Here is a 14,412-nt window from a genome sequence, read left to right on the forward strand (position 1 = left end):
CCCCTCCCCAAAAAAAGAAAAGAAAAAAAGCATATTCTGACTGAGGCAGTTGGAAAGGGGAACCCACATCACATATGAGCAACATGGGGTACTATAAAAAAACAAAGCCACATGTGGTTGTGCAATGGAAAGCTAAAAATTATTTTTCACCTACACGGGCAGGGCTCGAGTCCCACATGAAGTCAGCACTGACATGTACAGAGCATGCACACATTCCCATGCTCTTTTAGTAGGAAGGGCAATAAACTGAGATGGGAGGCACGTCTATTTTTTAGATGCAATGTTATGTTACAGCACACTGCTCTCACTCTGGCGTTCTGGTCTGTGGGTCAAAGGTTTCTGCTTAGCAGGAGTCATTCTTTCACATACATATTATAGTAATATTACAGTGTGGCATAGAGGATGTCTGAAATTATGTGGTAACACCTAAAAGTATAAAATTCCAATGCTTAAAAACAAATAAAATAAAAACTGGATTTTACCTGACTTCTATTGCTCCAGTAGCTGTGATGCTGGGTAACACACCCTCCCATTCAGTTGGCCTAAGATGCTCTTTATAATGAATGCAAGATGCCAGTGCAACAAGAACAAAAGGCACTTAACTTCATACATCAACATGAATTTATTTTAGTTTCAGATGAATGTTTCACATTTTATACAAAATCATTAGAAAATGCCCGACACTCCAAACTCCCACATCTAATCCTTACTTGGTGGCTTCACACACTGAAAAGGATTATTTGGGGAATCATGCAGCATCCCGGACCAGATGATGAGGCTCAGCCCGACCTCCAGATCACAATCGAATGACGATGCCCAGCTTGCTCGTTGGCCAAACACTCACTATCCCTGCGTGACACAGTGATATCTCGCCACATCTAATAATGTACAGAGTAAGATACAGTAGGATGAGTTGTTAAGACGAGACCGGAGAGCTTCCTGCCTTTCTCCGTCGATCATCACCAACCACCGCTTAGATGTATGGACACAGTACCACATCAACAACACCATGCATGTTTTCATACGCATGACACATCATTGGTTATGATTAGCTATGTAGTTTAAAAAAAAAACCCCAAGATTGATAGTTTAAAAATTAACCAATGACTGCAGGCCTGAGGACAGGGAGAGGGCAGGAGAAGGTCCACTGAGCCTCTTGTTTGGATGAGGTAAAGTGAGCAGGGGCAGGTGTAAAAGCTCATGACTAGATGGTTTGCTAATGTACATGCCCGAGCACACACACACACGCACGCAAGCAAACAAACACATATTCGTCAACACCTCTGCCTCATGCCAAAAACCTTAGACTGATGCCCCGCCCTCTGCAGGACAGTGTACAAGAGAGTGTGTGTGTGTGTGTGTGAGAGAGAGGGGAAGGGGTCATAAAAGATAGCACACACCCTCGATTAAGATTGAACGAGTGAAAGAAGATTTTATTCAGCCAATGAAAAGAGGTCGCCCCTCTCAAACACAAAAAAGCCATCACAGCAGGGGCAGAGAGGCACTTACACAATCGGTTTCTACTCACACACACAGGCTCGCTGTGTGTGAGAGAGTGTCTTTAACAGAGACACAGCTACATTTTTTATTTTTTTTTTAAATGACACACACTCTCAGATACTCATTTTCACACTTAAGCTTTTGGCACATGTACATGCAAAGCTTCAGTTTGGCCTGCTCAGGCTAAACTGAGGGAAAAGGGAGCGCAGGAGGGAAGGAAAAAAAGACGTGTATGTGAACGGACGGATGCACGAACAAACTGGCGGACAGGCTCTTGAACACTTTAAAAGAAAAAGAAAGACACTCCCCCCCCTCCCCGCCTCTATCTTTGATCCTGTCCACGCCCCTTTCGGGGTCACGTGTCTCTAGCAGCACCAGAGGAGCCCTCTGATTGGTGGGTACAGCCATCAGTCCAGTCACTCGGTCTCGAGGATGAGCGGCGGTTGCTCGTTGTCTTCCTCTAAGCGTAGGTCGCTGAGGTCGTCGTCAAGCCCCACCCCTCCCACAGCGCCCTGCTCTTCACAGTAACCTAGGAAAGAAGAGTTCACAAGTCAAACATTGATGAGATTTCTTCTGATTGGATCACTTCCAAACTTGTCCCGCCTTTCTGCACAACTTAATTACAGATAGTCGCTCCAGAACAGCCATCTTTACAAAATAGAAAAAAGTTTATTTGTTTTTATTAGTTTTTATTTACCTATTGCCTTTTTTTCCCCCAATCAGAAAAAAAGAAAGAAAGATATCAATACTGTGTCACCTACCCTTTGAGACAGCAGCACTGTAGGTCTGGGCCACAAGTGGGCGATCATGTGACCCCTGCTCAAGGATCTCATTGGGGGGCTCGGTACTCCCGTCTAACCTGAAGCCAAAGACTGAAATCCTCAGTTTAACTCCCCAAAATTTACCTTACCAGCTAAAGCGAGCCACAATCTGCCAATGCTGTGTTACCTGTGCTGCTTTGTTAGTGTGCATTCGCCTCCCTCTTGTGGATCCAGGTTGTACATATACAGGTAGCCATCAGCCGCTGCTACAAGCAACCTGGGAATCTTCTGAATCCTAATTTTTAACAATTAAAAATGGAGATTCATGAAAGATCCACAAATCCAATCCAACACGTCAATCACATTTATCCTCTTCAGCATCTTCTCTTCTTCAGCACCAGATGTGACATACCAAGCAGCTAATAAGAATCCTACAAGCTCATTAATATTTTCCAGTTTCCTATTCTTAGATTCCTCCTCTGATTCCTTGGCACACAGATGAGGAGCGGCAGAGATGACGGATGTTACATTACTCAAGTATTTGCATTATTTTAAGTGCCTGTCAGAAGCTCAGGACCTATTATGGAAATGCTACTAACTCCAGCTCTCCATACAAAGTGGTACAAAGGCAGAGTGACAGAAGCCTGCACAACCTCAGGAAAACCACCTTGTATAAACTCATTTTGATTATTATTAATACTAATTATTAATACAACTCGCTACAACTTTAAATTGAAAAAAAAAAAAAAAGTAGGTCAAAGGTGACCAAAGATTAAAATCAGTCAGTATTTTAAAACTTCCTACAATCAAAGTGCAACGTAAATAAAATGTGCTAGAAAATTTGTATGACCTGTGATGGTAAATTCAGTCAACGCTACTTCACTCCCCCCCCTTTCTCTGGCGTGATAAGAAAAGTAACAATTTCATAATGTCTCAAACGCAGTGCTGCATTTGTTCTCACTGCGAGTGTGGAAAGTGTGTACTCACACAGCTAAGGCGCAGATATTCTTATGCCCGCAAAAGGGTAGACGTACGGTGGCGAAGGCTCGCCCCTGGGTAAACATTTCCGTGACTTGGGAAGGCAGGTAGGTGGTGGACGCCATCAAGACCTTCCCCAGGTAACCTCCCCACGTGGTGGGCTCCTCGGCTGGCCTGAGCGAACACGTACAGAATGTGAGATGCATGTTTTCGTTAGAGGAAGCAGCAGCTTGATAAGTGGCTACGAAACAAGCCATCCAAAGACAGACAGCTACGTACACATACTTCTCCTTCTGTGTTTCTAATTTGAAGATGTGGACCGTCTCTGTGTTGCTGGAGGCAGAAAGGTACAGGCTGTCCATACTGAACGCCAGCGAACAGATGCTCACGCACCTGAGAAGACAAGCACGGCAACACATGTGCACAGAGGAGATGGTAAACACGTACAAAAGCGTGCACAGATGTTACGAAGAATCAAAACTGCAGTGCATGAGCCGTCTACCTCTTGACTCCTCGTCGAAACTCAAAGAGCTTCTGTCCCTCTGGGATCGAGAAGACACGGATGACTGTACCCTGAGAGGAAGTGAAAAAAAAGGCACAAGATGTACAGAGTTGCAACACTATTACAGGATGCAAGAATCAAAATCTGCATTTCCTCATGTGGAAAACAAAATTAGCTGCGGAGATGACAGGGTAATGTCCTGCACAGCAGCTGAACTACCTTCTCTGATGCTGTAGCCAGCTTAGTTCCAGTAGCATCGAAAGCCAGAGCCGCTAATGGGCTGTCGTGGGCTGGAATCATATTTGCTGCTCTCTGGAAAACGACACACAGATTAACTACTTTACAAACCTGCTTTCAGGCCCAGAAACACCTTCAGACAAAAACAGCCAAACGCACAATAAACACTGCAGGAGTGCTCAGACCTTTATATAGGAGAAGCCAAACCACCAATTTACAAAACACACGGCACAACACAGGAGAACCTGCTGAAGAGGAAAAGACTCAACTCTAAGCCTGCACTTTAAAGACAAAGGTCGCTCTTTCAAAGATGCAAATGTTCACATTTTAGGCCGAGAAGATGGAAAAGTAAAGAAGGTCATCCACGTCCACTATGAAAGACCATCAATTAACCAAGTTTGTGATTCCGGTCAGACACAGGGGCCATGCAGTCCTCCAAGACTCCTCCATCACTGTGTGTTGCTGGAAGCGCATGAGTTAAGTATTTGCTGAATGGTGATTGGTTGACTAGATCAGGGAGCGACAGCTGAATTAGCCAGCAACGCTTTTAAAAGTAATAACTGTGGTTCTTCACTGCAGCTGGCTGACCGACCAATAACAGCACTGCCTCCATCTGACAACAGAGCTCTCTGCAGGCAGACGGCTCTGTGCCCCGACTAGAGCGACTACATCTGCTGTTACAGGCTGTTCAACCCCCGCTCGCACTCACACTGTGCCTCAGGAGACCTCAGCAGCCACACAATGGTTGGGCGGGGCAGTGGCTCACGGAGGTTTCACACTTCGGTGCTCAGTGATGGTAATGACCCAGTCTTTTTTCACAACTTGGCTGATGATTAACAACAACCCTTAGTGGAAAACCCCCACTAGGTGTTAAACACCTCTCAGCCCAAGTAGTTTTAAAACTGAAGAAGCCTCTTTGATGAACCTAAAGAAATCCAGCTGATTTCTTTTCAAGCACTCAAAGCTACCATGACCTGGACGACTGAGTATCTACGCAGACATTCGTCAGAAACTGAAACACTACTGTGGCACAGCAAGCGTATGCCCCGGAAAATGCTTTGTAATAAATCCTGATGATGGCTTTATTTAAAAACAGGAGCACATAAAGTATCATTGTCTGGGTTCACCTACCAAGTTGACTGTGTCAAACACTTGGACCTCTCCTATCGTAGCACTGCCTGGGTATGCCAGGTAACAGTTATCATTGCTGATGGAAAGGGCACACAATCCTGGAGAGATACGAGCACAAAGACAAACTAATCAGTAAAAAAAAGATGGAGAGAAAAAAACAAAACGTGTCAACACAACCAACTACAACAATGGTATCAGTAACATTAAAAGAGGAGAAGAAATGAAGTCTTAGTGTTGAGAGTGGCAGACAAAACAACACTGTTCAAAATAAACTGAGAAAATGAAAGGAGACACTTCTCAGCTGATACGAGAAAGTCATATTACTGCTTTCAGTGGGCCTCACTCATAAACCGCGTGAGCACACGTTACGCACAAATCTGAGTCGTACTCTGCAAACAAATTTTGAATAGCTACGTATGAATCTTGGGCTAACTGAACAGATGGTCCTTTCACTCCAGCTCTTTATTCTCTTTTGATTAGTTTTATTCATTCGTTTTTAAACCTATGCTACAGTCCAGATCTACATGCAGTCATGGAGGCCCAAGATTTTTTCCCTTTCATTTTAAAATGAAAAACTAGATTTGTACATTTCTAAATATTCATGATGAGGCCCAATACAAGCACATACATGTAAAGTGGAAAAAAAGGTAAACTTTTATAAAAAGCACATATTACATTCACTATATTTTCCTATTTATATGATGATGACGACAGACTGTTTCTTCAGACTCACCTGAAGGGTTAGGCGGAGTCTCTCTAATAGTGTGCAGCACTTTCATGTCTCTGATGTTGTGAATATAGAGCGACTCTTCCAGGCACACAATCAGCCTCTGCGGAGGAACCACGCAACATCAACTTGTGTGTACTTAGCAAACAAAGTCGTCATTAGAGGGTAAATAAGCCTCTTCGTATCCATGAACACTGCAAACGACCCCTGGCCTACCTGTCTGTTGAGCTTCACAGCCAGTATAGTGTTTGAATAGGAGTAGTTGCAGATCTCAGTTCCCTTCTTGAAGTGACAGACTTTGAGCTTCCGGGGGGCCTTCAGACTAACTATAGCCACCAGGCTGCTGGAGAACAGACGCTCCACAATGCACACATCCTCAGTGTCAGCTGCAGGAGACGGACACAAAATTATTATTTCATCAGTGCTCTGACATTTTATAATCACTTATGTGATTAAAGGATTAGATCATCTTAAACAGTTTGACAATTTGGGCTTAGACATTAAAGCATCCCATAATAACTACAATACTGTAATAAATAATCAGCTGATGAGCAAAGGAATAAAGCTCCAAGCATGATAGTGCATTTGTAGCCTGCAGGTGCCATAGAGCACTGTGCAGACCCACATACCCGTTTACTGTCACCAGGGGGCAGTGTCAAAAATACAACAAAGGAAATACGTGCTACGCTGTTGTTAGCGTAGCACGTACCATCCAGAAGAAATAACTCAAAAAACTTAATCAGTGAAGTGAAACCAAATGTTAAAAAACAGTAACCTATATCTGCTCCCAGTGAGTGCATTTCCCCATTCCTCTTTGTGGTGAGCTCTACCTTGTTTCCCCCTTTCCTAGTTAAGCTAATTGAGCTACGCATTGTTGCTTCTTCATAGCTAAAGACTTACACCAATGTGTCTACCCTAAATCTTTATTTTTTGACTCTACTCGAGTTATTTTCTGTGATTCAGACTTCAAAATATACATATCCACCTATAGTGGAACAAAGAACCACAGTAGCATCACTGATAACTGAAAGAACTACTAAATGAAGTAAAGCTGAATTCATGTTTTTCTACTGCTATCATACTTAAAACTCAGCTTGGATCCTTTGTTTTAGTGATGATTAATAACATTGGTGGAATATGGGGCACAGCTGTGGAAGCGGGACATGCCACAAACAGGAGAACCACTACTTAAGGAAGCTGTCTTCTGATTGGCTGACATTTGAAAACAAAAGGTTTCAACAGCAGCCGTATGGGTTGCTGTCTCAAAGCCAGAAGAAATACAAAAGCAAGAGGGAGGGGAAAAAAATTATTACTTGCACAGATTACTCATAGTTTTAAACTCTGACCATGCTGAATGTGCACCATGTAACAGTGTGTATGAAATGTGAGCAAAACATTCTGGGACTGGGAATACCCCCCCAATTATTCTCTCTTTGACAATCTTCAGCGTGGCTGCTATTTTTAGATCACTCCATGGAAGTCGCGTTAGGTCTCATTGCATCTGCGCCTCTGTAATACCTGCTGGATCTCCTCCAGTGTCTCAAATCGTGATTCTTAAAACTTTATTTTCATTTTCATTTTGAAGAGTGGAACAAGCTGTAGGAAGCCAAGCGGTCCACGTGGCGAGTGAAAATTGGTTTGGTGAGGCCAAGAAGAAAACTCCTGGTATGCAATGCGACTCAGGGCTTTTCATCTAAACCGGGGGGGGGGGGCCTCAAGGGCCGGTGTCCTGCTGGCTTCAGGTGTGTCCTTGATCCAACACAGCTGATTTACATGGCTGAATTACTTCCTGAAGTTCTCCAGAGGCCTGGTAATGAACTAATCATTTGATTTGGGTGCGTGAGCCCTAGAGGCCTGGAGTATTCCACCCCTGATCTAAACATCATCTCTCCGAGTCCAGAACTCGGCAGAGGGAGGGCAATTCATGAGGCAGGGTCCTAGGAATATTGAGCAATGATTTCTCACACACACACAAAGGGTCAGTGCTTATCTGCTTGCAAGTCTGAGGTCTGTGGTGAAACTGCAGCATGCACAGTTCCAGTGGTCAGAAAGGGACTTCCAGGGAATGATCCAAAAATACAGAGTGGGCTGGAATCTGTCTGGTCTTGCTCAAGAAGTATAGATGTGGATAGTTTTGCATTTTATAGCTAGACTGTGTGAACTTCTTTCCTTCTTTTATCTAGGGTGCAAAAACAATCAAAAAGCTAGCCTTTAACACTTTGTTTCATGAAAGAGTCGAACGAGCGGTGTTCAGAAATTGTAGAAATGGCTTTCCCATTCTCTTGTGCTGACTATAAAACTTAAATCACCTACTCCAGTCTTCTTCTTTGGTATTTAAATATAAATTAATTAGCAAAAAATTCAGAATACAACATATAGGTTAATAAAAGGGATGCAGCAGAAATCATATGTAACCTTTGTCCATATACAAGGAGGATGGTTGATGCTTAAGCATACTAGTGAGAGGAAAGGGCAGACATACTTCATTAATTATTTAAAGTAAAAGCACTGCACGAGTGGTATAGTGACTCCAAACTAACAGGAACAAATGCAGTAATACCTCATAAAATATAATTAAGCAATGAAGTAACAGTTTTTATAAGACAAGTACCTTTAAAGCCAACTAACTTAAAACAAATTATTCGCTCCGCTGCAAATACCTCAATGGCCAACTACATCTGGACAACTAGATAAAGGTATATCTGGCAGCCTCTCCAGCGAGTCTCTGTCCTGCAGATGGACTGCTTCAGACTGCAGCTGGTAAAGGTAGTCGGCCATTTTATAACAGGCAAACCTTGCAGTGTCCTCCTTCCCCTGTGCAGTTTTTCGCGTTACGCCGCATGGACCGATTATCTACCTGTTGAACGTTGCTTCAGCTCTACAGTGTGCAGTCGATCGCCGTCATCGGCATCAGTCATAGGTAGCACAGATGGAATCTGTGCCTGGGAGTGAAGACTAACTGGAGAGGCAGAGGAAGAGCGACATCGAGGACCACCGCAACAGGGGCCTACTCTGTCTACGCCATTAGCATACACATGTGTGGTTAAATTACTGGAAAGAGTTTCATGTTATGCAGCCTCGTGCACCATTACCACCACCATTACACCCAAGTCGCACTTTCACAAAAACAAACAAACCAAAAAAAATGCATGCCTTTAAAACAAAACACAAGACAGCTAACTGCATGCAACTATTGTGTGTGCATTCTGTTTAGTGATTGGATGAGGAAAACAAACACAAACGGGTGAGTAGATGGAAGTAGAAAGCCAGAACAGAGGTCAGTTTATACTTACTACATTCATATATCTGCTCCAATTTGTCCACAGAGGACAGGGAGAAAAACTTGTATCCCGATTTGGTGCCAACAGCTAAGGACCTGTACATAACACAGAAAGGAAGCGTGGCAGTGACCAAGCACGGTGTCACAGACATACACTGAATAACAATGCACTCTGTGGTCGTTGTTACACCCACATTGTATTAGTCTACACAATGAAAAACAGGGGGTTCGGTCTAATTTCAGTGATCTCGGCTAACTCCGGGTACCCTAGATACATTGGTCACTGTGGTCTCAGTGTGATTGTGATCACACGACTAACGCTGTGTTGCAATAATACCAGGCCTCTGCTGCTGAGAGCAAACACCGGCAAATTTAGTACATGACCGAGTTTATATTCGACATGTCTATCTTAATCATATTAAAACAAATACAGTGACCCAGTTCGAGTCACAATTTCCTACAACAATTTCCAGCAGTCTTCCAGCTGTTCACCAGTAATGAGTCCAAAACACAGAAAAATCGAATTGCCTTTTACTATTTCTATCTACCGCCAGCCTGAATAAGTAATTACAATTACCCGTAGCAAATATGCGCCTACAGCACACTTAATTTACGAGCATGTTGCTAGTTAGCCTCGGACCACAAAACACTATGCTAGCTAGCAAGCGATGCTAGCATCTGATAAAATAAAAGGTAAATGGGTAGTTTAAAAGAGTAGCTAACCCAAAACACGACGCCTACTGATAGTCTTTTCTAGCATGACAAAAACTACATCTAGGAGATTTCAAATCCATTCCTGTGACCCCGCTAGGCGTCCAGACAAGTCCAAGCTGGGTTAATTAGCATTAGCTAGTTTCACAGCACAGGCCATCCGATCCCAAGCCACTTTCCCCGGCCCTGCCTTACGTGTTGTCCTGGTTAAAGTTGGCGAAGAGCAGCTGGCTTCCGCCAGCGTCTCCGCTTTGACTGGCCAGGTTCATGGGTTCGGCACCATCGACGTATAAAGCTTCAGTAGAAATAGCAGCAGCTGGACTGAATACAGTGGTAAAGACCAGAAGTGTTGAGCTTTACGGAACCATCTCTGTTTGCTGCTCTGCTCTAACGATTGTTGTTGTTTTCCACAGGAGCTTGTTGCTCACCCCCAATACGCATGCGTTATGCGCACAGCGTGCAGTTCCTTTAAAGGGCCATGACAGATTTTAATAAATGAGCTCCCCGGACTCTAAACAGGAAACGATACAAAACAAAAATATGAAATGAACAAAAACAAAACATTTAAATAAAGAAAAACCCCACAAACAAAATTATGGTAAAACGGTAAACATACTGGTATCTCGGTTTCTGTCCTTTTTAAGCCAATAGGGAGACAGAAACCAGGACCAATCACGACTCTATCAGAAGACTCCTCTGTACATTGAGGATTTCAGAGAACCAGCGCCCCCAATCGTTACATTGTGTAAAAGTCATCTACAATGGAGCCGCTGCTAGTAAGTATTTATTCTACAGTTCCCATCTCCTCATAACACCAGCATGAAAAATTATATTGTTGTATCTTTATTTTAGCTTTAATTTAGTTTAAAATTTTAACCTCTTGTTATTCTCTTTTTTAAATTATTAAATATATATAAACAATCATCAATCGAGGCAACAGGATCCTCCCTAAAATGACGATAGTTTATAGTGAACTTTTAAAACGATAAATAGTCAGTTTTTTTCTGTTCAATCTACAATTTATGTGCAACATTTGTGTTTATTTGTCACTTCTTTTTAAAACGAATTTTTGCACTTCTTATTTCTTACTGAGTGCAGTTACTGCTCTACACTCTATTGCAAAGCAAACCTCCAAATAACTAAAAGTTATGTGTGTGAGATTTGAAAAACTCAATGTACTGACACTTTCACTTTCACATAGTCAGATCTTTGTGTTAGAGAGAGGCAAGTGGGTGCAAACTAAGTAATGCCTTTTAAAAAAAGAGTTGCAACATTTCATGCATCACCATTTTTTAGCCATTATCTGTTGCCTCTTCAGTTAATGTGCCACAGTTTACAACATTTTAACAGACGCTGAAAGGGTCATGTAGAGCAGCTTTCAACATATGTGAACATCAGATATTAAAATTGTGTTACATATATGTCTGAGTAGCCCACGTTTTTTCCTTTTAGTATGCCATATTACTGATAATTAGAAAATGAAGCTTAATAAAGCCACTAATTTGGAGCTTTCTGTGCTTTTGCAAATGCCTTCAATGACTTCAAATGAAAAACTTTCTCTTTCCTCTGTGAATTCTCATGTGGGAGCACTGGACTAAAAACTTTCACATAGCATGACAAATTCTGGCAGTTGGAACAACAAAGTATAAGGCGTGGGATGAAAAGGAAACAGCGAGTGATCCCATCCACTGACTGATATGTAATTTAGAGCATGAGTCATAGAATTTCTGTCTGTGTATTGGTTTCACTGGAGTTTCAGGTGTAAGTCTGAGCATGTTGGAGTGGAAATTATTCACTCACGCAAATCTGACAGGTAACGTGAAACACCAGGATGAGACAGTCTATCCAGACAGTTTATCAGTGAGGATCTCCCGGGAAAACAAAAAGGAAGTGTATAATGTTGAAATACTGTCACCTAGTTGGCAGAGGGGTAAAAGCATAGAAAACAAGAACACGAGTAAACTAAACATACCTTAACCAGAACTCAGTCCACTGTGACAGACTTTTAGTGTAATGAATTACTCTGTTTACCTACAAAGATTCCACTAGAGTAGCTTTGCATGAGTCACAGTATAAAGAAGGATTATTATTAGTGCAGCCTTTCAGTTCATTCTGTGTAGAACAAGTTGTTTAAACTCTCTCCTCTTTAACACCACTTACCTTTCGTCCCATTGGCTGCTCCTTGCAAACAGAAGGTTTGAACAGCAGGTGGGTGGGGCTTGTGTGCCCACAGCCAGAACAATGACCTTTGATCTCGTTGAAAGTCTGGTGTATCCAGGATAAACACAAAACATATGGAAGCTTGGCTTTAAGAGCAGGAATCTTTAACCAGTTTCTCTCTAAGGCTCCTCTCAACATTATTTGGACTGTTTCAACACTATCTAAACTCTCATTATGAACAATATTTTGCATTTTCATAACCATGGTGACGACTCTAGTTTTTTTTACACAATCAAGATCGATTATAGAGCATCGCACACACATTTATTATAACCAGTGACTCCACCGAGAGCTTTTCATTTCTTCGTCTGCTCCAGTGCCTTCATCGATCTCAGTCAGCCGTGTCCTTTGGACCAGCCTGCCGTTTCCAGGGGCCGGGTGGCCGCCTCTTCTCCAAAGGTCTGTCAGCACAAACATGATGGGCAGAGATGTGCAGACATATCTGGCTTTTCAAACAGAAAGCAAAGCTGCAGTCCTGGCATTTGAGAAATTTAAAGGCGATTACAGTAGGAGACAGAAACCAGCATGTCTGGCCTACACAGATGTTTGTCACCACACCCCAATCTACCAGCTGTGTTACAGGATGTTAGTTTAAAATACATTCATATACGCAGTGTTTAAAACTGACTTTTGAATGTTTGCAGTGAGGCTAACCACAGGCAGCCGGTTGCCTTTAGGGGCGTATATTTATAAGTATTATTCACCTGAACAAATATGGTTGTCAGGTCACTGTCCCTGATATGGAATCTTATCTGCAAACACAGCTGGGGTGGTGGCAGCAGTGGTGGTCGCCTGTGTGTGTGTGTGTGTGTGTGTGTGGGGGGGGGGGGGGTAAATGTATAACACATTTCTCTTGCAGTTTGGGTATCTGTGCATTTGCATAATGGGTCTGTGCTGTCTCTCACATCTGCAGCACGGTGCCGCAAAGGGCTTCTTCTGGCCACTTTTATTGTTGGATAATATTTAATTTTCCATTCAGTGGAGCGTATGTGTTTGAAAGGAAGAATGGGGGTGGTGGGGTTGTGTGTATGTGTGTGTTTATGAGTGTGTGTGTGTGGGGGGGGTGTCTGTAAAATGCCAGGCACATAAATGAACTGTAGAGCCAGCAGTCAGCAGTGTATACTTTCCTGTTATACACAACATTTGTGTATTTTATGGGCACAGAAGAAAACATTGCTACAGGGAAGGACTGCATAAATTTAAACACTGTTAGTCCAAGTCCTAGCAGCCTTCTTCTTTACTTTAAATACACTTGCTGGCCACTTTATTGGGCACATCTGTAATAACCTAGTAATCTAATAATTTTATCAGCCAATCAAATGGTTTGCCACTTACTGCCCGTATTCATGTAAACATGGTCAAGATGATTTACTGAAACGGAGCATCAGCATGGGGAAGAAAGGTGATTTAAATGGTTGTTGGTGCCAGATGGGCTGGTAAAAAAATGCCTTGTTGATGCTAGAAGTCAGAGGACAATGACCAAATGGCTTTTCACTGTTAGGAAGGTAACAGTAACTCAAATAACCACTTATTACAATCAAAGTATGCAGAAGAGCATCTCTGAATGCACAACATGCTAAGCATTGAAGCAGATGGGCTACAGCAGCAGCAGAAAACCACATCGGGTGCCAGTCATGTCAGCTAAGAACAGGAAACTGAGGCTATAATTTACACAAGCTAGCCAAAATAGAATAACAGAAGAATGGTCTGATGAGACTCGATTTCTGCTTCGAGATCATAAAATCGCATAAAAAACATGGAAGTGTGGATCCATTCTGGCTTGTATCAGCAGTTCAGGCAGCTGTTAGAGGTGTAATAGTGTGGGGGATATTTTCTTGTCACACTTTGAGGCCCTTGGTACCAACTGAGCAGCGTTGGCTCATTAGCCTGAATGAGTTTTGTTGCTGACCAAGTTCATCTCTTTATGACCACAGTAGTTAAGACACCTTAATCATCTTAAACTTGAACACGACAACAAATCCTCTTTAGTTTGGAAACTATTGCACAAAGAATTCAAAAGGCTATAACTTTAGCTTATAAAGTGGCCAGTGGTGTAAATATCAAAAATCTAATAAATAAAATAATTCCAGTGGCTCCAAACCTTGAGGTCACTTCTTATTTGGAACATAAGCGAATAGCCAATAGAGAAATTTCTTTCTTTCTTACTATTTTGTTTTTCCAATCTTTTGCGAAATTTCTGCATATCTGTCCTTCCCTGTTCCTGGACTTTATCTAAATGAAATGTCAGAGGAAGGGGATTCCCTGGAACAACACAATAGCACAACAGAGTGATGTAAAACTACTTTCCCGAGAAGAATGTTGAGAGAATCCCATTGAATACTTTAAAACTACAAGCTGTGTTAGC

At 42.4% G+C, this 14,412-nt stretch overlaps 1 protein-coding gene across 4 annotated transcripts; it reads right to left on the reverse strand.

Annotated features, from left to right (window-relative positions):
- Nucleotides 1-603: 603 nt before the first annotated feature.
- On the reverse strand, nucleotides 604-10,271 carry wipi2 (WD repeat domain, phosphoinositide interacting 2). 4 transcript variants are annotated; one of them, XM_040006042.1, is made up of 13 exons: nucleotides 10,023-10,271; nucleotides 9,130-9,212; nucleotides 8,694-8,852; nucleotides 6,053-6,222; nucleotides 5,843-5,939; nucleotides 5,110-5,207; nucleotides 3,961-4,053; nucleotides 3,742-3,812; nucleotides 3,525-3,632; nucleotides 3,249-3,413; nucleotides 2,449-2,556; nucleotides 2,262-2,359; nucleotides 604-2,029 (listed from the first exon to the last, which is right to left on the reverse strand). In XM_040006042.1, exons 1-13 carry the CDS (start codon nucleotides 10,094-10,096, stop codon nucleotides 1,917-1,919), a joined length of 1,437 nt encoding a protein of 478 aa, XP_039861976.1. In that variant the 5' UTR covers nucleotides 10,097-10,271; the 3' UTR covers nucleotides 604-1,916. The 4 variants fall into 4 exon arrangements, with proteins under 4 accessions (XP_039861976.1, XP_039861975.1, XP_039861978.1 ...); XM_040006041.1 differs by having other exon boundaries at nucleotides 3,519-3,632; XM_040006044.1 differs by lacking the exon at nucleotides 8,694-8,852 and having other exon boundaries at nucleotides 10,023-10,268.
- Nucleotides 10,272-14,412: the final 4,141 nt, after the last annotated feature.

This window comes from Simochromis diagramma, unplaced genomic scaffold (assembly GCF_900408965.1).
Source record: "Simochromis diagramma unplaced genomic scaffold, fSimDia1.1 OVJJ01000510.1, whole genome shotgun sequence".
Lineage (NCBI taxonomy): Eukaryota > Metazoa > Chordata > Actinopteri > Cichliformes > Cichlidae > Simochromis > Simochromis diagramma.